At 37.5% G+C, this 22,859-nt stretch overlaps 1 protein-coding gene across 1 annotated transcript in view; it reads left to right on the top strand.

Annotated features, from left to right (window-relative positions):
- mgat4a (alpha-1,3-mannosyl-glycoprotein 4-beta-N-acetylglucosaminyltransferase A) overlaps window positions 1-22,757 on the top strand; it is a 43,993-nt gene extending 21,236 nt beyond the window's left edge. Inside the window, exons 8-16 of the mRNA XM_041258891.1 lie at window positions 3,697-3,772; window positions 5,886-6,000; window positions 8,505-8,635; window positions 12,159-12,266; window positions 14,247-14,440; window positions 16,739-16,817; window positions 17,776-17,836; window positions 20,313-20,425; window positions 21,245-22,757. Of these exons, the coding sequence (XP_041114825.1) occupies window positions 3,697-3,772; window positions 5,886-6,000; window positions 8,505-8,635; window positions 12,159-12,266; window positions 14,247-14,440; window positions 16,739-16,817; window positions 17,776-17,836; window positions 20,313-20,425; window positions 21,245-21,271 (904 nt within the window). The 3' untranslated portion in view covers window positions 21,272-22,757. The remainder of the gene's footprint in view (window positions 1-3,696; window positions 3,773-5,885; window positions 6,001-8,504; window positions 8,636-12,158; window positions 12,267-14,246; window positions 14,441-16,738; window positions 16,818-17,775; window positions 17,837-20,312; window positions 20,426-21,244) is intronic.
- Window positions 22,758-22,859: the final 102 nt, after the last annotated feature.

Raw genomic sequence — 22,859 nt, 5'->3', positions numbered from 1 at the left:
TTTTTCCCCAAGATAAGTTTTCTTTATTAAAGTGAGTGTTTATAAGGTTGGAAGTTTAATAAAACTGAGCTTACCTTTGTTTTGTGTAATTTTCCTTTTCGTTTGATTCATTATTTTAGGCTCATCTATACATTATTATTAGAACTACATTAAATGTAAGGGTCCCAGAGTGGCTTATCTGGTAAAACACTGCTGAATGGTATACAGTCATGGGAGTGCAGATTTGCATGCTGTGTGCGAAGTGGCAGGTCCTCGTAGGGGGGAGTGTCGTTGTATTGGCTGGCACTCCCACGGGTTAGGGAGGCTAGAACCACAGGAACTGTTCCTCTTCATCGCACTACGGCATACCTTACTGGCCTGGCGCCTAGTGAGCTCAGCTGGACACCTGCAAGGCTGGCCTTTGTCCTCCAGAGGCCGTTAGCTTGCTGACATCCATTCTCGAGTTTCTGGGTGTAGAAGAAGAAATTGGCTTGGTTGTGGAATTGGAGGGTGACCACTGAACTATCTGGAGAATTGCTGTGGTGAGGGAAAATAATTGGACATTGTAAATCTGGGAGAAAATTGTGAGTAAAAATAATTGGGCACTCTGAAAGAAAAAAAAAAAAAAAGGTAAGCACCTTCCCTCAAAATGTAAAAGCATGGCAGTGCTTCTAAAACAACCTAAATATAAATATGTTAATGTGTAACTTTTTAAAATTATTTTAATAATTAATTAATCTGATGCTAAGGCCTGCCAAAGATGCTTGAATAAAAGTTAAGGTTTATCAACTTGCCTGTGTATTACTGTAAGATGGTGTTATTACCTGCAGGGTGTTGTCAAATAACCTTGTTAATAATCACTGTATTTTTAAGCACTTACCTTTTATGAAGTACTTAAATCAATAAATGTATTTACTGACCAAGTTGTGAAGTACAAGTGGAAGCATGCCAGTCATTTCTGCTGTCGGCACGGCACAGAATAAAATGTTGAAAATATATTTAAAAACAACAGTGTGCCACCAATGTGATCAAGTGTACACCAAAATATAATGTATTTGTTAGGTTTCATACATTTTGTCTTTGTTTCAGCCTTTTTTCATTTATGCGTCAATAAGCAGATCATGTTGATTGTCCAGTTTGTTTGTTGTGGCTGGTGAATCGGCGGATGCCAAATGGTCCGTAAAAAGCACGTCAAGTGTTTAAGTAGGTTAACCCTCCGTTACGTGAGTGGTCTGTGCATGTACATGTGTCTCCATAAATTGTGGAACTAAGAAAATGGCAAAGAAACACACAGTTTATAATTGGATAGATAAAAAGATTAGGATAAAAAATAAAATAAATAAATTGATAAAATGACCTACTAAAAATGAAAACGGCAACTGCAGTACTTCCTGACACCTTTTATTAACACATTCCCAGAGACTGGAAACATCTGACATACACAGTGTTACTCCATTTATCCAGTTTTGTTCTATATTGTAACGTGGTGTAATACAATGTATTACATGCATTACACTGGTGGCAGCTGGCCTCACATATAAAAGCATGTTATTATGTTATCAGTTTGTCAACCAGCCGTAGTCAATTTCTAAACTCTGTTTTTTTCCAGGTATTAAGGTAATCTAATAGCTTACAAATACAAATAATTTCATATAGGTTCTATATTTTGTACAACATTATAATAAATAGAATATTGTATAGGTCAGACTGCAGTATATTATCACACGATATTATATGGCTTGAATTGGTTTGTGGCAGTAACGCCAGGTTGTTTTTGTTTTGTTTTTTTAAACTTCCACACCTATAAACCACTCCCTTTTAAGAATATTTACAGAACAATTCGATACGTTATTGATATTTGATCCACTTTTTTATGCTGCAATGAGTGACAATTTTAGATCAGCTATGATTGTAATATGTACCATAATTCATGTACCTTGTTTAGTTATTGTTTTATATCTTTAAAAATAAACATCTGTAAATGTTTTACACAGTTATCCGGTGGTTATGATATTAAAGATTGGGTTCTATAGCTAGCGTTATGATTATGATGACACTGTCGGCATTATAGGTATGAATCTGCCGTACTAAAATATGATCCCTGAATGACTTTTTGCTACATCATTGGTAGCCAAAACCAGCTATAAAAATGGCAAAATATGGTGCGGTACTCTCCGCAATAAAAGGTCAACGCCATATGTAGTTATAGTTAACCTGTCCTGCATCTTGCATGCTAGAGGGTGATACCTGACTAGAAACTGGTTTGTCACAGATTACTGCAGAAACAGTGTTTCACCAGCAGGTGTCGCATGCTGAAGCTTGTGAATACCAAAAGTTAGTAATTTGTATTCTGTACTGTACATCACGGTAACCGCTAGAATATGCCGAAGCCTGCAGTTTATCAAGACGTTAAGCAGTGCTTTAGTTGAAGAGATGGAGAAATGCAGCATGCTACAGGCCAAATTAAAATGTTTATGGTGATGTTATATAAATAAACCATAGAGGCGGAGTCAGTGGGTGTGCTGTGGCCAGAGCATGCACAGGAAGAAATAGGGGGTGAGGAGCACCCGGCAGGAATTAACGTGCGTTCAACAGCAATCGATTCGGGTAATTGTCAGTTGCTGTGCCCTGCAGTTTACAGGAATCAGCTATAGCTGGTAGAGCTGGTACAGTGCTCACCCGTTATAATGTGCCTCGTTGTAGTGCAAAATCTATTATTACACGTTAGGGTCGTGGCTCCCATTTGCTCCATAATGTCACTACAGTAGCCCTTTTATACTCGTTGTAAGGCAAAACCAAATAGCACAGTCTTGTAACTATGGCTCCCCACTGTAGCATTATAAAGGATGAGCACTGTATTTTTAATATGGACTTTTAGTGAAAATCTCTTAAATATGTAAACACTACTTTTAAATTGGGCATTAGCCTATGCCTTCCTTACAGTTTAGATTCTTAAGTAGAATTAGTTTGTTGTGGTATTTTTATTATCCCCCCACAGGGAATAACATATTTTCAAGAATACTATTAAAGAAAAATATTAAGTAAATGAGGGGCCTGAGTTGGGTTAATGGTAAATAATGTTTACTCCCAGTCTTTTGTCATTCTAACAAAATAGATAACATTTTCAGGTAACTATATCTTGTCAGACAGGTTGCTCATTCAAAACCATTTGCATAGCAAGGATGATCTTCTATAGAGAGATATGTATATGGAAACAAATGTCCCATTAACCAAAAAGGGGTGTTCCAGCAATTTTTGTAGCCATTATGCATTTCTTGCTTCATCTTGCGTGTCGCTCGTTTGATTGTAATTTAAAGAATGTAGAAGCTCCTGATCAGAACCCATTCCATAGTGACCTACCTTTGTATGTGTTCAGGCTTGTGATTTTCTAGAACAAATGTTGTGCTAATTAGCACAAGTTGTTTTTCTAATTACTTTGAAAGTTTCAACAGTTTTTGCAGAATGTTAACACACACTCACACACAGTATAGTACAATAAACCTCATATGCAGCTAGCCTGGGGCTGTTTCTTTTAACAGTTTTTAATTCAACATAAAATGGTGTTAACAGTGTCAGTGCTTATCAAGCTCTTCTTTCTTGTTTCCATGAAGGCACTATTAACAGTTAATTCCCTGCTTCAACATGCAACTCTAAAGAAAGTGAAAGGTGCCACAGTTTGATGACCAATCACCTTTCTTTATGATTTGTGATTTTCAGGTGGCGAACAAAACAGAATTTGGATTACAGCTTCCTTATGATGTATGCTCTAAATAAGGGTACTTATTATGTCCAGGTAAGTGGCTGACCTATGTGGTGGCTAATTTACGGTAACTCTTTCAGCCCTGACGAGGTCCCGTCTTATCTTATTTTAACACATGTTGTCGGAAATCATGTTGGAACCTCACAGGAGTCCTAGGTCCCTGTCTGAGGTACAGTAGTGTCTAAATATATGTAATATATTTCTTGTCCTGGTCTCCTGTATACTCAATAAAGGAGTTCCTCTGTGAATTATATAACTTAATTTCAACAAAATCGTTCACAACTAAAAGGGTTAAAATGATATTTTCAAGCTAAAAGTGTACTACTGTATGGTATATGTATAGAACTCCAAAGGGTCCCACAGTACCTTAAAGCATGAGGCTATTGTGGACAGGCAGGGGGAGTTCATATACCTCTCAGGTTATATGGCATGAACAGGGGGTGATGACTTTTGTCAGCAAGCAAAGTGTTCTAATAGCCGACCTGTTTTCTAAGACAGCCATAAATACATTTGTATTACTTGTCATGACGCACGTGCATCAACATATGAAATGAACTGAATAAGTAAAAGCAAAACAATAGGCAAGTGTATGTTAATAAACTAGAATAAAAAAGTAATAGACAAACTAACATTAATAAAACTAAGCAAAACAACATGTTCAAAAAGCTTAAGTACTATGAAATTAGCCGACGGGTGTGTTTCGGGCTATCGCAATGGCAGAGGCAAAAATAATGGCCATTAGGGTTAACTTAACGTTAATAAACTAACTGTCAAACTAAATTAACACAGCACCTCTACACACGTTACAAAATGCAACAGCACAATACAAGACATGCACATTATTTAACAGAATGGTGGAGCATCTCACCAGGATAGGAAACACCAAATTGCTCAGCGACTTGTGCCCGATTCAGGTTTTTTTCAAGAGCTCGAATAATTTCCAACTTTGAGTAGCAAGAGAAACAGCGGCACAATTTGCCTTTTGTTTGCATGCCATGTTGTAGCGATGAGATGCATTTGTGGAAATCAGAATACAAAGCAATTCAGTGATATGACGGCGGTTCTGGAAATATTTAATAAACCAATCAGTGTCCATCAAGACACTCACTTTTTTACAAAACAATACTGTATCCATTGTGAACGAGTACAATAGGTTCCATCGCCAAGCCAGGCAGCAGGCCTTGGGGTTTTTTAGGGAGCCATCTGGAGTACTGACAAGTGCACCTAGGACATCTCGGTGCTTACTACCGTTCTGACCATTCTACTCTCTGCAGTTCAAGCACGGTCCCTCTCCCTTTACGGGTGTGACTGTAACACATTAAAGGTCTATCTTCCAGCCATTTGGCTTGCCATGTCAAAACTGACTCGGCCTTCCGGGAGCTAAGCTTCCTGGCGGGACAGTTTTTGAAAGGGGTTTTGCGGCTTCAGCTGAGCTGAAATATATATCTGTTTGCTTGCTATCACCTCTGCAAAGGAGGTGAATGAGATGCAGGCATTCTCCACAGGTAAAGCCTGCTTAATTTGTAAAGAAGCCAGGACAAAAGTTGCGCTCCGTACCAATCCTGCCTTCTGCTAAAGACAATCTCTGCATTCCATGTCAACCAGTCTGTGGAATTGGAGGCTTCTTTCTACCTCCTTTCCAGTCTGACACAGAGGTCTGTGACCACAGTGGTTTAATGTCCTCAGGGGCGGGCCATGACTATGTCACAGGTTCGTCGAGCAGCTTTGATACATCTTAATCAGGTTTCGGGTCTTTTAAGAGGTAAGTACTGTTCGGTAATGGTTACTTTTCTATTTCAGAGAACCAGGGTTATGATAATAACCTAACGTTTTATTTGCATTGTTGTTCCAGCATGGTAAATCTTTAATTGTTCTCCTATAGTTTTTAATTGGTTGAATGTTTTTAATAGTGTTTAGTCACTGCCAAAATGTAGAAAGCTTCTTCGAAGTCAATCACATAAACATTTGAACTCCTGAATGTCCAGATGTTAAATATTTGTTAAGTAAATTAAGTACCGGTAGATTACTTTTGTATATTTAAATTTGAAAAAAATAAATAAAAAAACATTGAAAAGTTCAGCAAACCTGTCTTGCGTTAGCTGCATATTGTTTTGTTTGTAAATTGTAAATGGATTTTTATCCACAGCTTGAAGATGACATTGTTGCCAAACCAAACTACTTCATCACCATGAAAAACTTTGCACTTCAACTCTCTTCAGAAGACTGGATGATTTTAGAGTTCTCACAGCTAGGATTTATAGGTAGGGAGATGCTTTTTTGTGTGGCTTAAAACTAATAATAAGAAGTCACTGAGACCCTTAGCAAGAGTGTTACACATATCTAAAATACAGCAGATAACATTACAGTATGTTCTGCTGGTTCTGGAAAACAAAGCAATAACACTGTCAATCAAAAATCATGACCTCATAAGCTTCCACCACATGCAGAACCACTGAATGCACTGCTAGTTGTCTTGTATGACTTGCCATTTTTAAATAAATCCACAATTGTCATTATAGAAAATGTGTAGTTGTGAAGTAGTTGGTATTAATTATAGTCATTATAAAAATTAGATTGTTTTTTCTGTGTTGAATGTTAAATTCTGATGCCAGTCATTTTCTTGTTGATTATCAAGACTTGAAAGTACAGATATACATTAATATAGATACAGTATTCTTACCCATTTTGTTATTTGAGAGAGCACATTTAAGTGAGCATTTGATGCTGTATGTCTTTGTTACAGTTGCTAGCTAAAGTGACTAAGGGCTACTTAGTATTTAACATTAAACAAATGTAAGACTGGCATGGAATATATAATGAAAATGTAAAATTTGTCAAGGTAATAAAATGTATATAATTAAATCATTATGAATTCACACACACCACACATATACAGTGCCTATAGTAAGTATTCACCCCCCTTGGATGTTTTCGTAGTTTATTGTGTTACAACCTGAAATCTTGATGTATTTAAATGGGATTTTTTACACAACCTATTCAACACTTTGAAGAGGCATAATAATTTTTATTGTGAAACAACAGTTAATGGGGAAAAAAAAAAAACACTGAAATGTCTTGTTTAGATACGTATTCACCCCCCTGAGTCAATACTTGGTAGAACCATCTTTGGCAGCAATTACAGCTGTGTGTCATTTGGGGTAAGGCTCTACCAGGTTTGTACATCTGGATCTTGCAATATTCGCCCATTCTTCTTGGCAAAATTGTTCAGACTGTCAAATTGGATGGAGATCATTGGTTGACAGCAATCTTCAAGTCTTGCCACAGATCCTTAATTGGATTCAAGTCCAGGCTTTGACTGGGCTGCTCTAGGACATTCACTTTCTTGTTTTTAAGTCACTCCAGTGTCGCTTTGGCTGTGTGCTTGGGAGTCATTGTCCTGCTGAAAGGTGAATCTCCATCCCAGTCTTAGGTCTTTTGCAGACTGAAGCAGGTTTTCCTCAAGGATTTGCCTGTATTTAGCTCCATCCATTTTGCCCTCTACCCTGACAAGCTTCTCAGTCCCTGTCGATGAAAAGCATCTCCATAGTATGATGTTGCCACCACCGTGCTTCACAGTATTGATGATCTTACTTGGGTGATGTGCTGCGTTGAGTCTGTACCAGACATAACGCTTTGCATTTAGGCCAAATAGTTCAATTTTTGTTTCATCGGACCACAGAATGTTTTGCCACATCTTTTCAGAGTCTCCCACATGCCTTTTTGCAAATTCCAAGCAGGATTTTACTTGGGCTTTTTTCAGAAATGGCTTCCTTCTTGCCACTTCCATACAGCAAGATTTGTGGAGTACCTCAGCTACTGTTGACACTTGGACAGTTTCTCCCATCTTAGCCAAGGAACACTGTACGTCTTTCAGAGTTGCCATTGACCTCTTGGTGGCTTCTCTGACCAATGCCCTTCTTACCCGGCTGCTCAGTTTGGGAGGACGGCCTGCACTAAGTAGATTCTGGGTGGTGCCGTATACCTTCCACTTCTTAATGATCGACTTGCCTGTGCGCCAAGGGATATTCAGTGCCTTTGAAATCTTTTTATACCCCTCCCCTGATCTTTGCCTTTCCACAACTTTATCCCGGAGTTGTTTTGAAAGCTCCTTGGTCTTCTTGGTAGTATCTTTGCTTTGAATGCACTACCCAACTGTGGGACCTTACAGACAGGTGTATTTAATCTGAAATCATGTGAACCCCTTTTATTGCACACAGATGGACTCCATTTAACTTATTGTGTGAATTCTGAAGGCAATTGGTTGCACCTGAGCTTATTTAAGAGTGTCATAGCAAAGGAGGTGAATACTTATCTAATGAAGACTTTTCAGGTTTTTTTTTTTAATTGATTTGTTTTTTCAACCCCCCAATTTTTCACACATTGAAAGTGATGAGTAGGTTGTGTAAATCAAAGGAAAAAAAATCCCATTTAAGTGCATCAAGATTTTGGGTTGTAACACGACAAACTGTGAAAACGTCCAAGGGGGGTGAATACTTACTATAGGCACTGTATATCATTGAGGCATTTTTTAAGTACTTTAAAGGTAAAAACATTTTATTTAGTCTCCAGAGGTTAGTACTGCCAGACATTGCTTTAGGCCACCAATGTAAAGCACCCCTCCAAGTTTACATCAACCATTAAAAGTCTGTGCTAAACTTGAAACAGAAACCTAGACAGGAGTTCACTGGGTTTGAGTACCGCTAAATTACATTGTAATAACACCATTGTGATGTCATTGCAATAGTGACTGCCTGTTTCTTTACAGGGAAGATGTTTCAGGCTCCTGATTTGAACCTGATTGTGGAGTTCATATTCATGTTCTATAAGGAGAAGCCCATTGATTGGCTCCTTGATCATATCCTCTGGGTAAAAGCCTGCAGTCCGGAGAAGGATGCGGTAGGTATTTGGTTCCCTGACACGCAGAATATGGAGAACCCAGAATTGAGTCGTTTTTGCTATTCCTTGATAAATGGGTCAAGGAGTGAAAGTTGCTAGCCAGTATAGGTTTGATCCTCAGTTGTCAAACTGAGCAGATTGTAACTATACTTAGATACAAAATAAGGTTTCTAAAGAAACTGATGTTTCATCTAACAGACCATCTGTTATTGCCCCACTCTGGCAATGTTGTGGAAGTGATCGGCCATCCTTATGGATGTCTGTATGTTGCTATTTAGTCTTTAATGTATATCTAGATAACTTTATCCAAAGCAGTGAAACTTGCTAAGCACATACTTTTGCACAAGTAAGTGAGAGTGTCAGAATCTGGGGTTGTATGAGGCATCTTTTTGTGTGTCAGGTCTACATTTTGCACACGGTGGACAGTGGATACATATTGTGTATTTACAGCCCTGGTGCAGTATCTATGTCACCGACATACCGATCGTTATTGATTTAGACATCAAGTTGGTCAATTTATATTAATAGTAAGGAAAGATTTACAGTTTCAAATTGTGACTACCACTTTTTTTTCTGGGCCATAACAATACAATTAGTTGTACAGTAAATCACCTCTGGCAAACATTCATGCCTTAATGAGCTATTTGTAAACCAGTGACCTCAAATATCAGGTGCTGCAGGAAGTGGTTTTGGTGACTCAGTTTAGGGGCACTCTGCCCTAATAGGAATACATTCAATCAGTATTCCGGCATGTTAGGAGACGTTAAGAAGGTCTGACGCAAGGACATTAAGATCCCATGACACCATAACGTATCGCCAGACACCTTTGATGCAGGAATCCGACAAAGGAGAAAACTCTCTGCTCCGATGCACGTGTCATTTGGATGCCGGCAGAATTGGTTATGAGATGTGAGGCAAAACCAAGGCTGTGTGAATTCAATTACAGATGGACATGAGTCTAGAGAGTGTAGCCAAACAATGAGATCAGATGATCTCTTATTACTGATAGCTCCCTGGCTGTTAACCAACTCGGCCACACAGTGTTTGTGTGCACATCCTGCTCGTAACTGGAATCGGCTGTGCTGTGAAGACACTGTCATCACCTTTAGTAAATGGTCCAGATGTAGAGGTTGTTGTGCATAGTTGTCTTCAACAAAATAAATGGTACCTGGTAAATAGGTCAGAGATTCTGATGTCCAGGCCCTTATTGCCCCCATGCAGTGATCATGGCAAGTAGACCGACCAGAGTCACAGAAGCAATTAGTGTGATATTTCAGATATTTTTGTTGCGTTGAACATTTTTTAATAGTTTCTAAGTGGGCCTGAGAAGGTGAATGCATTGAATTCTGTTGATTATGAATGATTATATTTCACTATTGTTTAAGAACAGTCCAACTACATTTTGAAATTAAAGTTTAAGAATAACTATAAAATGTAAGATGATGGCAAGTTAGTGTGTTTCCGTGCTACAGCAGTGTGTTTCCGTGCTACAGCAGTGTGTTTCCGTGCTACAGCAGTGTGTTTCCGTGCTACAGCAGTGTGTTTCTGTGCTACAGCAGTGTGTTTCCGTGCTACAGCAGTCTTCCCATCCTAGGAAAAGATCTAAATCTAAACTGACTTTTTTCTAGTGAAATAATATATATTATTGACAATTTAGGCAATGCATTATTCTGGTAAACCAAACACAAACAAACATGATTTTGAATTAGCTTAGTCTCTTATTCTTCTGTGGCATTCGTATTTAGCATCAATCTTATTTAATATGCTAACTGTCAACATATACCAACATGTTCTGTAGTTGTTGCTAAGAAATAATAATAAAAAAAATAATAATTTGATTTAATTACTGTAAAGTGATAATTGTAATTATAATTGTGTACTGGTAGAAATAATTGCCATATAGTAAAATAAATACATAAATTCCGTGTTTTTAACTGTTTAAAACTGAAGCATATGCTGTTTATGTTTATGGCAAATCTTTTTTAGACAGTACAATTTTTTTGTAGATTGGTCCATTATCTTTGAAATGTTGCTACTATAAATACGTAATCATTATTCTTGTAGAGCATTCTTGCTTACCATCATATGTGCAAGTATCAAAATGATTTTTGTTGATTTAATGAGATTGATTTAATGATTTAATAAGATTGCCAATCCATCAGTTCTAAATTGGGATTTCCACCATACACAATAAAACAATGTAAAATAAAAACTAGCAGAAAACCTCATTGGTGAATGGAACAGATTCTAAACATCTAAATGTAATTTTTGTTTTAAAACAATTATTTTTATTCATTTTCCAGTATTTATCTAAATTTTTGGAATATCCCATTATTATTCAACCTAACTCACCGCTGCAACCCCCAAACTAACCTGGGAGAGACGAGGACGAGCACTCGTGTTCCGAAACGAGTGCTGTCAGATTTTTTTGGCTCTGCAAGTCTGCCATGCAGTCATATTCAGAACTTACAGCGTCGGAGGACCACGTAGTTCTGAATTGCGTACAAGCCGACCTGCAGGCGCCCAGCCAGCCACAGGGGTCGCTGGTGTGCAGTGAGCCAAGGACTCCCCAGCCAACCTAACCCCTACCCCACCTGTGCAGTGCTTGGCCAATTGTGTGCCACCCCCTGGGAACTCCCGTCTACGGTCGGCAGTGGCATAGCTTGGATTCGAACTGGCGATCTCCAAGCTATAGGGCACACCCTGCACTCCAGGCGGAGTGCCTTTACCAGATGCACCACTTGGGAGACCCTAAATATAATTTTAAACAATATTTTTATTATGTTAAACCAGTTCCATTGTCCCTTATACAGTATCGAAGAACATATTTCATGCAAATAACATTTCCATGCTATGTAGATTATAGATATCCCACGGCTCTGTGTTTTGATAAATGAGGGGGTTGCTTAACACCAAACAAATGCAGAGATTGTATTTGACTACATACCAATATAAACCAATTGCTCTTCAGTCTTTCAATCATTGCTGCATTTAGCAGGACTTATAGATTCCCGAATCCCATTGCATTGAGTCTTTTTCACTACATTTTATAAGGTAACAAGCGTATATGTTTAAATAAACTCTTAATTTAATTGTCTAAGTATAGGGGCTAGTCAGTAAAGAGGGTTAATTCACTGGTTATTTATTCATTTTTTCTCTGGAGGACTAATTGGGCTTGGGAAATAAGTCGACATCACACACAAAACTACTAAGCTTTCTTCTCAATTAACAGTGTCGGCTTTGGAAGAGGTCCACAATGGCGCAAGTTTTATGTCCACCCCTGAGATAGTAACTAAACTAGAGATTCTCCACTTCTTGAATAAAATACTTATGAAAGGCCTGTCTGGTTTTATGAAGCTTTACACTGGGATACCGAGCTTAATGCTACTCCTGTTAATGAAGCCTGTTATTCCCCATCCCTGTCTGTTCAAACTGCTCTGTTCTAAGCAGGGTCCTTCCCCATCACCATCTGTTCAAACTGTGCTCTGTTCTAAGCAGTGATCTCTCGCTTTTCTTTACTTAGAAACATTGTGAGCGACAGAAGTCCAGTCTGCGAGTTCGATTCAGGCCGTCGCTGTTCCAGCACGTGGGGCTTCATTCCTCTCTGGCTGGGAAGATCCAGAAGCTTACTGTAAGATGGCCCCAACTTATGTTGCAATAACACATGGTTACACTTTCTTGCAATATAACAATTATTGTGTGTTTTACCAATATGCTTAAGTTTGGCAATGTTCTATTTTTGCCTAATCTACAGTTATTTGAACCCTACTATTGTTTTTGCTTTAATAAACATGTCCTGTAAATTAATTTATCTCACCATGTTTGTCTGTTTGTCCACTCTTTTGTCTGTCTGTTTAGTGTTAGTACGTTTTGTTTGTATATTTATTTTGACTAAAGTGCCGTGTCCTGTTTTGGTGTCAGTGTTTTTGTAACAACTTTTTTATTTTCCGTCTGTTTGACTATTAAACTGCGCATCAGCGCCTTCACCATTTCAAAACCTGCGTTCTGTGTTGGTTCCTTTTTCTGGTCTGACATCACCCACTGCAGCCAGCTGTCTTTGTGACACCCTCCTATAAAGTTTACATCAAACGATGAGGTCAAAATCAACTTTGTTCAGTCCAGCATCTTGAAAATGTACTTAACATACTTCATTTGTATATCATATCAATTATAGAGATGCGTCTGGCCTTTCCCTACCTCTCTAATTTGTCTGTGCTTTTACCATTATATAACACAGTAAACTATTGTTTTGGGAGACAACGAACATCAGATTAAATGACTTATCTGACTCTTAGGAGTTGCCTCGTAAAACAGTCTGTACATTATAAGGGAATTCCTTATCCATTTATTCAACAATAAAGTTTACACATAATGCTTTGGCACATTTGACAAACTGTGCTTGGTAGAGGCTCATGAATGAATAAGGATAGGTGATGCTTTCGACCAAACAACGACTCATGAACACAATGATGAACCATATGTGCCAACAACAAAACCGTGCTCGACGATACTTGTTTCTATGACTAGACTTTCCCAACCTGTATACAGAATAGGTTAATGAAGGAGAGAGATACAATTTATAAAACTATTCCTCTTTTTTTGTTTCTGTTACCACACAACTAGTACCGTATTACTTAAATTCAGCTTTATAATAGAGGCCGCCCTTGAATAAATGCCGCTATCAATAAAGAAACATTAAGGTATTTTTTTCTCCCCTTACTAAAAAAACACACACGATACACAAAAATGCACAACACTGACTATGTACATGTAACGCCTATACAAGAGACGGGAGCCTCAATCTAGCACGTAAAGTACAAACTAATGTACACACACATAGTAAGCACATTTTATGGTAATACAGTTCTGAAAGAAAGATAAACTACGTACAGAACAGAAGTCCTTCTGAAGTTCTTACAGGTGGTTTTGTTTTTAGTTAAATTGTAATTCCTGTACTCAATCCCGTGCAAATAAAAAAAAATGAGCTTACTATCTAATAGAAGGTTTAGTTTGGTTTCTCTTGCAGAGAAATTACAAACAAGCAAGTTAGTGAGGTGAAAAAAAAACGAGTAGGATATATTGCAATTCTTGCAGAAATAAAACTGATATTCTGAGGTAATTTTTGGTGCAGAAAAACATCTACGATACGCTCTTGGATTTAACTGCCACACCAGCATTGCCCCGCCCCTTAACAACCAATACACACTCCTGATTCGCTAATACAGTACTCCCTGGCCTTCCAACTCTCACCTAATAGGCTCTCAGTAACTGTCACCCATAAATGTACTGTAGTCAAAGTAGTTTAGCCACACACGCTGCTACAGACAGGAAGGCTACCGTATTACAGAAAATAAGCAACCGTGATACTTCTAAAAAGTCATAAATCATATAATAAAATATTATAGTGTTTGAAAATCGTAGTATTAATAAAGGTCGGCCTTGTATAAAGGCCGCCCTCTTTTAAGTGCCGCAGTCATTTTGATCAATTTAAAATAAACGCTGCAGCGCCAAATTGAAATAATACGGTATTTAAATTAGTAATTTGTTTAATTTTGTATATCCCTAATTTCATGTCGAATTCATTACTCGTCATTCTTTTATTTTCTTTTAGGACAAAGATTTTCTGAAGCCGTTGCTTCACAAGATCCATGTGAACCCACCAGCTGAGGTTTCAACCTCCCTCAAAATGTACCAGGGACACACCTTGGAGAAAACCTACTTGGGGGAAGACTTCTTTTGGGCCATCACTCCTACCGCTGGGGACTACATCCTCTTAAAATTCGACAGGCCAGTCAGTATTGAAAGGTGAGAGATCAAAATGAATCTTAGGCTGCCATCCACATGGGTTTGTAGACAGCAGAGCTTCCTGACAGTCATCTCAGTCTCAGAGTGTTTATGCTAGCTGACCACTGGAGTCTTTTAAACTTGGTTTGAGTGAAGAAAGGAACCAGGGTGTAGAAATCTTATTAGGCAACAATGCATTTGATCAACATAAACTCCCCCTCCCAGTTCAATATTGAAACACCTGTCCCCCCCCCCCCCCCCCACCCCCCCCCCCCCCCCCCCCCCCCCCCCCCCCCCTTCTCTTTATGTAAAAATATACATTGAGTGTAGAGAGAACTGAAAAGATCAAGTATGATATAACCTCTTTGTAGTTCCTATGGTTTCCTGATTAGGCCTGTGTCAGTAACATGTTTTCAGCCTATCTCTGGTGACTGGAAGTGATCCAGCAATGTAACCAAAAGTTCCTTTCCTACTCGCCTCACGCCCTCCCCACTTTTTTGACTTTTCGTGCAGACACCCTGCTCTTATTCATCTTGCTATTGTAAGTGTTACAAACTGTATCCTGTGTTGTCTGGTATGCAGCAATAAACTTAACATAGTCAAAAGTCGGCCAGGGTGTCCTCTGTTCACCGAGCACCAGTGACCCCTGTAGTCTGGCTGGGCTACTGCGGGCCTGCCTGTAAGCTGCCTAGAGCTGTGTTGTCCTCTGATGCTGTAGCTCTGAGGTGGTTGCATGGTGAGTCTCAAGTGTGAAAAAAAGCGTGTGTTCATCTTTGCCCTCCCGAGTCAGCGCGGAGGTGGTATTGGTGAGCTGAGCCTAAAAATAATTGGATATTCTAAATTAGGGAGAAAATGAGAAAAAAAAAATAACTACAAAATAAAAAAGACAGAGTATCAGGCATAAGAAGTAGGCTATCATAGTTTTCCTTCTGTGCAGTCAGGAATTGTATGTTCGTAAAAAAAAATTGAATTTGATCCAAGGTGTTTCTGCTTGCTCTCAAAGCAATTGAACGTTAAATACCATGTCTGTTATTTGTCATGGTTTCAGAAAATTAAAAAAAATTAGCTTGGAACAACAAGGGAAGACTGACAGCATGCTTTAAAAACAGTCGAGTGGCACAACTTGTATTGAAATAGTATTTGTAGAACAATCATAATGTGTTTTGCAAAGAGAGTAATTACAGGAAAGCATCTAGCAATAATGTTCTGGGGAGCCATAATGCTTGAATCAATTAGCCATTGTTTCCAAACAAAGTGCCATCTGACTGCTGGATGTTGGAAAAGGAAAGCTGCAGCACCTGCTAGTGGCTGGATGATAAACCACAGGCAGGGTAACAGAAGAATAATTTTAAACAGTAGGCCACTGGAGAGAGATGTAATAGAAGACAGAATAGAAGTTGGTTACTTTCAGTAACAGTTATTTCCCAAGATTTTTCCCAAGACAATAAGGAGTGTAAATAGTATGCGGTTGTGTTGGTATGGCGAGGGAGAAAAAAAAAAAAAAAAAAAAAAAGCAGATGTTGACAGATGATACCAGTAGATGCCTTGAATAGTTCTCTATTATTGACCAGTACTGTCATTTTATTATCCCCTGCTAGTGATGCAGATCCCCAGTGACAAGGATACAGCGGAGAAAGTGTGCACAACACTCCCCTTATAAAAGTTGACCCTAGTAAAAGCATAGCAAAGTGTAATAAACACAGTGAACACATGTTAAAGGATAGGTAAGCACTGGAAGGAACAGTGAGGTATGGTAATGCATATTAATAAACATGGCAAACCAGGGTGAACTGGTAAAACATGTTTAGGATACCAATTATTTATTTAACCAGGTGCAAGAAGTCATTTGAGAACAAATCTTCCTAATCAATTGCATCTTGATTTGTCACATTTCCCTGCATAGTTTACAAACTAGTTTACATTCATTGAATCATTACAGTTGACATCCACTAATTGCAAGCTGGGACTGAGAAGCACTATGTAAATAATGCCTACAGATTCCTGTATCAAAACATAGTATTTACATGACAAGCCCAGCGACTGCTGTCTGCAGTAGATGTGGGGATGTTGTACTGTATATAACCTTGTATTTTTCCGAACAGTCATCTCATCTTGCAGTGTGAGGTGCTGCCATCTAGTGGTAGTAGTTTTGTTAAGAAAACAAGATTTTTTGCTGAGAATTGTTTGAATTACTGATGAGTCATTGCAAACCTCAAATATAACACTGGCTGTACCACCATACATGCTAAGTGATCACCTGTGGTTTGATCCTTGGATTTGCCAGTATGTTTAATGCTCCTGTCTCTCTTTGATTTCCAGATACCTATTTCGTAGTGGTAACTCTGAGCATCCAGGAGACAAATTACAGAATACGACTGTTGAGGTTCTGCCTTTTTCGGTAAGAATACCAATGCGCTTCACAAACAAAACCTTGAGAGGGCTTGTACATACTTGTAACAGGACAGTCACTTTATTAAAACAGCCCACTGTCTTGGAAGGGGTTGTGTTCCTTCCTCCTGTGCCAAGGTCATTGGGCACACCCTTTTAAAACGTAGAAAACATCTACCCTGTCTGCTGAGGGGCAGATGTTTTGAGAAACGTTGATATTCTCAGTCACCAGTATAAAAAACCATCTGTTTGCATATTGTAACTTTTTGTGGTTGAAATGAGAAAAAAAAGTGATGTCCTTGATTAAAAATAACACTAACAACTTTGGCTAAAGTACTAGGTAACTACTAATGAAGCAGGAGCATTGTGTTAGAAGGAGGTTGAATGGTACAGTATCTACAAGGTAGAAAATAAAGCTGTCATATCATGAAAAGGAACTAAATCGCATGATTTATAAGACCTGGACCAGTTAGATGTTAGTTAGTTGGATGTAAAATGATCAGCAATCACTGTTCAAAACTTGCAGCTAACAAATTATAGTAATATTATTTGCAATTAGTTATTTAGCAGACACTTTTATCCAAAGCAATTTACAGAGACTAGTGGGTGAACTGTGCATCAACAACTGCTGCTACAGAGTCAATTACAATAGGAACTCTTTTTTTATCTGAATGGTGTCACTCAATATGCATAACCAGCCTATGGCTGAATGCAGTAAGCAAACTGTATTGGCCAAAACAGTGTATCATTTCTAAATTAATAACTCTCTTCCCAATAAATAACCATGCCCTGTAGAAAGGCGTTGAATGCAATATTGCTGCTTCTTCCATTATGTTTCCAATAGAATAATACTTTATCATGGTCCAAAACAATGGAATTGAAGTATAGACTATTAAGCGCTGACAGAATTTCAATGCATTACTTTGTGAGAATAATGCTATTTATTGAATCCCATAATACTTTTTCAGGAAACTGGACTGAAAACCAAAGATAAATATAAACGCACAGATGATGGCTTTTACATAATAGGTAAATAGTTTTATCTTTTGTTACATCATTGTTTTTGTTTCCTGGTGTTCTATCAATACAGTTACAATTACTGCATCTGGTATAGTACTGTTAAACAATATATCCATCAGCAGTAGTGTCATAGTGACATCTAGTCACCGTAAAGCTGGGTAGGGATTTTCTGCCAGTCAAGGACTGGATACAGGGCATTTATTCTTAATTGCCTTTTGACACAAGGTCAATTTCATATCAAGAAACAAAAATGAAAAAATACATTTTGAAAAAGCACTTTTATCTATTCCTTTTTATAATGCTAAACAGTAAACAATTGCACCATGACAATTATGTTCACATACAGTATTGTTTTTGTCAGTTTCTGTGTAGCATACTACTGTACATGACAATTAAAATGTAAAATGTGCAGGTCCTTTAAATTTTTAAGTACAGGTAACACTTTAAGGGAGAAATTGATAACCCTAAATTTGAAGTTGGGCAAAGGTGTTAATGGAGAGTTCAACAGTATTCTGGGCATAACCCAGTGTGTTAAAGTCCTTTGTTCCTCCAGCCCCTTTTAGAATATGTTTTACGCGTGTTGCAGGAAAAGTTAAATCCATTTAATGTTTTATGCAACTGTGATTCTGGGCCTTGCTTCAGTCGCCTTAACAACTGTTTTATAATATATATATATATATATATATATATATATATATATATATATATATATACACACACACAGTACCAGTCAAAAGTTTGAGTACACCTGCTTGAAACCAGGTTTTTCATGATTATCTATGCTTTTAACTGTATAAACTTGTCTATAAACACTTAATATTTCATTATATGATACGTGTACTTATATAAGCTGATAATCATAAGTGAATTGTATTCAAAAATTAAATTTTTAAATGAAAATGTAAATCTTGTCAATTTCAATGAAATGGTCACCCAAAGCAACGAGATTTCAGTCTGAAGCCCAAGTCAGTTAAAAGTCTGAAATGTGTATAACACGGTGTTAGAACACTGGCCTAAGTATAAAAGTGTCTTTGTTAGATGTTCTCTGAGTTAACTAGCATGTTACCTAATTAACCTTTTGTCACCAATTATTGTTATCAGGTGAGGGTCCATGATTACTATAAATATAGGTAGCATAGGCACAAGTTTGTCATTCCTGAATGTAAGGGAGCAGAAAATGGCAAAATACGCTCAGTTAAGCAAAGAAAAAAGTCTGTAATTACTTTAAGAAATGAAGGTCAATCTTTAAGACAAATCACAAGAACTTTGCAAGTGTCTGTAACTGCTGTGGCCAAGACCCTCAAACGATTTGAATAAACAGGCACTCATGAGGACTGAACAAGGTCAGGAAGGCCAAGGGTGACCTCAGAATCAAAGAACAAGTTCATTCGAGTCACAAGTCTGCGAAACTGGCGATTTTAACTGCCCCTGAAATACAAGCTCAGCTAAATGCTACTAGAAGTACAGATGTTTCAACATCAACTGTTCAGAGGAGATTGCGTGAAGCTGGCCTAACTGGAAGAATTGCTGCAAAGAAACCATTGTTAAGAGTGCAGAATAAAAGGAAGAGACTTGCCTGGGCCAAAAAACACGGAAACTGGACGTTTGAGGAGTGGAAGTTGGTCTTATGGACCGATGAGTCAAAAATTGAAACATTTGGGTCTAACCGAGTGTTTGTAAGACGCAGAGAGGGTGAGCACATGAGTTCTGCATGTGTGGTTCCCACTGCCAAGCATGGAGGAGGCAGTGTCATGGTCTGGGGTTGCTTTGCTGGTGACAGAGTTGGTGATCTTTACCAAGTCCATGGCAAGCTCAACCAGCATGGCTATCATAGCATACTTCAGAGGCATGCCATTCCATCAGGATTACGATTAGGTGGGCAGTTAAGATAATGACCCGAAACACACCTCAAAGTTGTGCAAGAACTATCTAGCGAAGAAGGAAAGTGAAGGACAACTCAATTTAATGACCTGGCCTGCCCAGTCTCCAGACCTTAATCCCATAGAACTTGTATGGGACAAACTGGACAGAAGAGTCAAAGCAAAGCTACCCACAAGTGCCTTACATCTCTGGGAATTGCTGCAGAAGAGCTGGGAAGACATGTCGGGTGATTTCCTGCTGAAACTAGTTAACCGAATGCCTCGTGTTTATGAGGATGTTATTAAGGCAAAGAGTGGCTATTTTGAGGAATCCAAGATTTAGAGACAATTTTCAATTTTTTTGAGCATTGCTTTAATACTCCTTGTTTTGTTTTGTATATTGTAACATGTTTTCATTTTCAAGTATTTATAGAAACGTATACGACGTAAAACATTGTCAATTATGAAAAAAACCTAGTTTCCAGCAAGTGTACTCAAACTTTTGACTGGTATATATATATATATATATATATATATATATATATATATATATATATATATATGATATATATATATATATAGCACAATGACTTTAATTTTTTTCTTTCCTTTTTCGTGCCATGAAGGAAAATTTGAAAATGGAGTATCAGAGTCTGCAGTTGATCCCGTCTTCAATCCCATTTCTGCACTGCGGCTTTCAGTCCTGCAGGACTCTGCCGTGTGGGCGATACTCAGCGAGGTGAGGGTTTCATAGCGCTCCAACCCACAATAGGTCAGGCTATCATTCCATAGGATTTAGCTACTAAACCAGAAAATCCATGGAAGCAGCATACTGTACATATCTCTGCAATGGATATACCTATTACATTAAAAAAAAAAAGTGACCCTGGACACTGATCTTAATGGACAGAGTGACACGTAACTAGAATTGAAGTACTTGCATGCTCTTGTAGGAGGGCATGCTGTTTCTTCCTGACAGCAGTGACCTCTTGGGCATACATGCCAAATTTTACCATTGCATCATTTCAGAACACCGTTAAGAATAACGGTCACTTCCAGAAAGTGGCTTTACAGCCTTGAGCTGCAAATCACTATGCAAATTTAGCCAGCTTATGTAAAATAAACAAGCTTGTTTCTTATGGAAACAAACCAAATTTAAAGCTAAAATACAAACCGTGGCTATACACCTACTATATCTCTCTTAAAGAGATATAGTATTTTACAAAACATATACTGAAAATTATATATTTAAAAATGTTTTTATATTTGTCAAAAAGTGTCATCATTTACATCCTATCTAAATACAATGTACAATGCTGTTTTCTATTTTAATTGTTTGAAAATATGTATCCTTAATTTAACTGATGCATCATGCCATTAATATGTACAAAACTTTTTATGAACAATATGCTGGGTATTTATAGACTAACTTATTGTCGCTGTAGATTGATTGGCTCTAACCAAGTAGCTATGGTATAATGGCTAGAGGTTAAAGAGTTTTAATCTGGGTGTAAACAGTCTTTCAGAAATCATAAGTGTTTTCAATGTTTACCTTTAGATGCACATTAAAAAAGCTGCAAGATAACCAGCAATAGAGAGAATGACATCTTCACAACAGATCACGCACACAGAATCTCAACACTGAGGACTGCAGAGCTTGTAGAAAACATGCCTGATACTTTCATTTGGATCTGTTTGGATACGTTTCATGCTTTTCATTCTACCTCTTGTGAATACTACTGTAGAATTTAAACTAGACCCTATTAGACAAGAAAATATTCCTAGAGTGCTTCAAAAAGCCCTAAAACAAACAAAGAGCAATGCCATATGAATGGGACCCCTACAATCCATTTATATTATAATGTAGAAAATTGAGAGTTGTACATTTTGTCATTTGTAGAACGATTGTACCTTTATTTGCCAGTATCTCTGTGTTGAAGCAGCCTTTGTCTAGGTTTATATTTTGTTTCTGTAAAGCCTCTAATTTATGTTATGAAAAGTGATGGTGATTAAATGTATTTATAAAATGAGGTGTACGTAAATGTTCTCTGAGTGGATTATTAAATCAGTAAATGTTTGTTTGTAAACACATCTAAATTTGATATTAATTATTTCTAGTTGACTGAAACTCGGTGTGTATTCTTTCAGATACCCTTTGATGTATTTACTTGTTCATTTTGTATAGTGTTTTTCAGTCTTTAAGAAGGCAGATTTGAAAACGTGCTTTAATTGTCATTGTTCTTGAACACATTGAAGTTGCTGGCACAGAGTCACACACTTGTAATCAAGATCTCAACTGCTTTGTTTGTCAAAACTGCAAGAATATTTGATTTCAGCACAGTTGTGCTCGTAATTTTTCAAATTACATAGATTTAACTGTCTAAGTCAGACAAATTGCTTGTTTGATATTGGCTGTTGCACAGAATATTAGTAATTTTTTTTTTTCTTTTTCACAAAATAACTCTTGCATTCTGTTTTAAAGACCAGTCATACAATACTCAAACTAGGTAATCATAAGAATGACTAGTAGAGTGTTGTTTACTTGTGACATTGATACTTTCTACACTCCTTGGCAACAGTTTGTCCCAATGAGATTCAGTTATACACACTTTTTCCCCCAAATACACTTTTTTTGTTGTCTTTTCTCTATTTTAAAACCTGGGACCAGCGTTTTATGCCATCCTTCTAAATATGTTCCTTTTTATTTTGACCAGGTGAATATAAAACAATGGAAACAATGTCATAGCTAGTTTATCCTAAATCAAAACATGTTACATGTTTTATAGGGTTATCAAAAAAAGTGAACTCCATCTGATATTCTGGAGTCATTTGTAAAATAATTTACAGCTATACTTTACATACATTTTTTTTTTAATACATATTTTGGTTGTTTACATAGATGACTTTCATGAAGAACTTTTCACTGTGTTATTATATTGTGCTTTTGTAGGCAGAGATTCTTTATTTTAACAATTGCTGCTACAATTATAAACATGTATGGGTTATGTGCCTTTCATCTATATGTTTCTTGTATGTGCCACAAATATTTATATGTGTACTATTGAAATAAAATTGACCTTGATATAAAGTTATTGCAATGCTTGATATTTACTGTATTCCTTTGAATTTAAGAGGCCGATCAAATTTTCCTCCATCAATTTGAGAAAAAAATA

This window comes from Polyodon spathula, chromosome 9 (assembly GCF_017654505.1).
Source record: "Polyodon spathula isolate WHYD16114869_AA chromosome 9, ASM1765450v1, whole genome shotgun sequence".
Lineage (NCBI taxonomy): Eukaryota > Metazoa > Chordata > Actinopteri > Acipenseriformes > Polyodontidae > Polyodon > Polyodon spathula.
The sequence above is the reverse complement of the archived record's forward strand: the minus strand, read 5'-3'. Positions and strand labels throughout refer to the sequence as shown.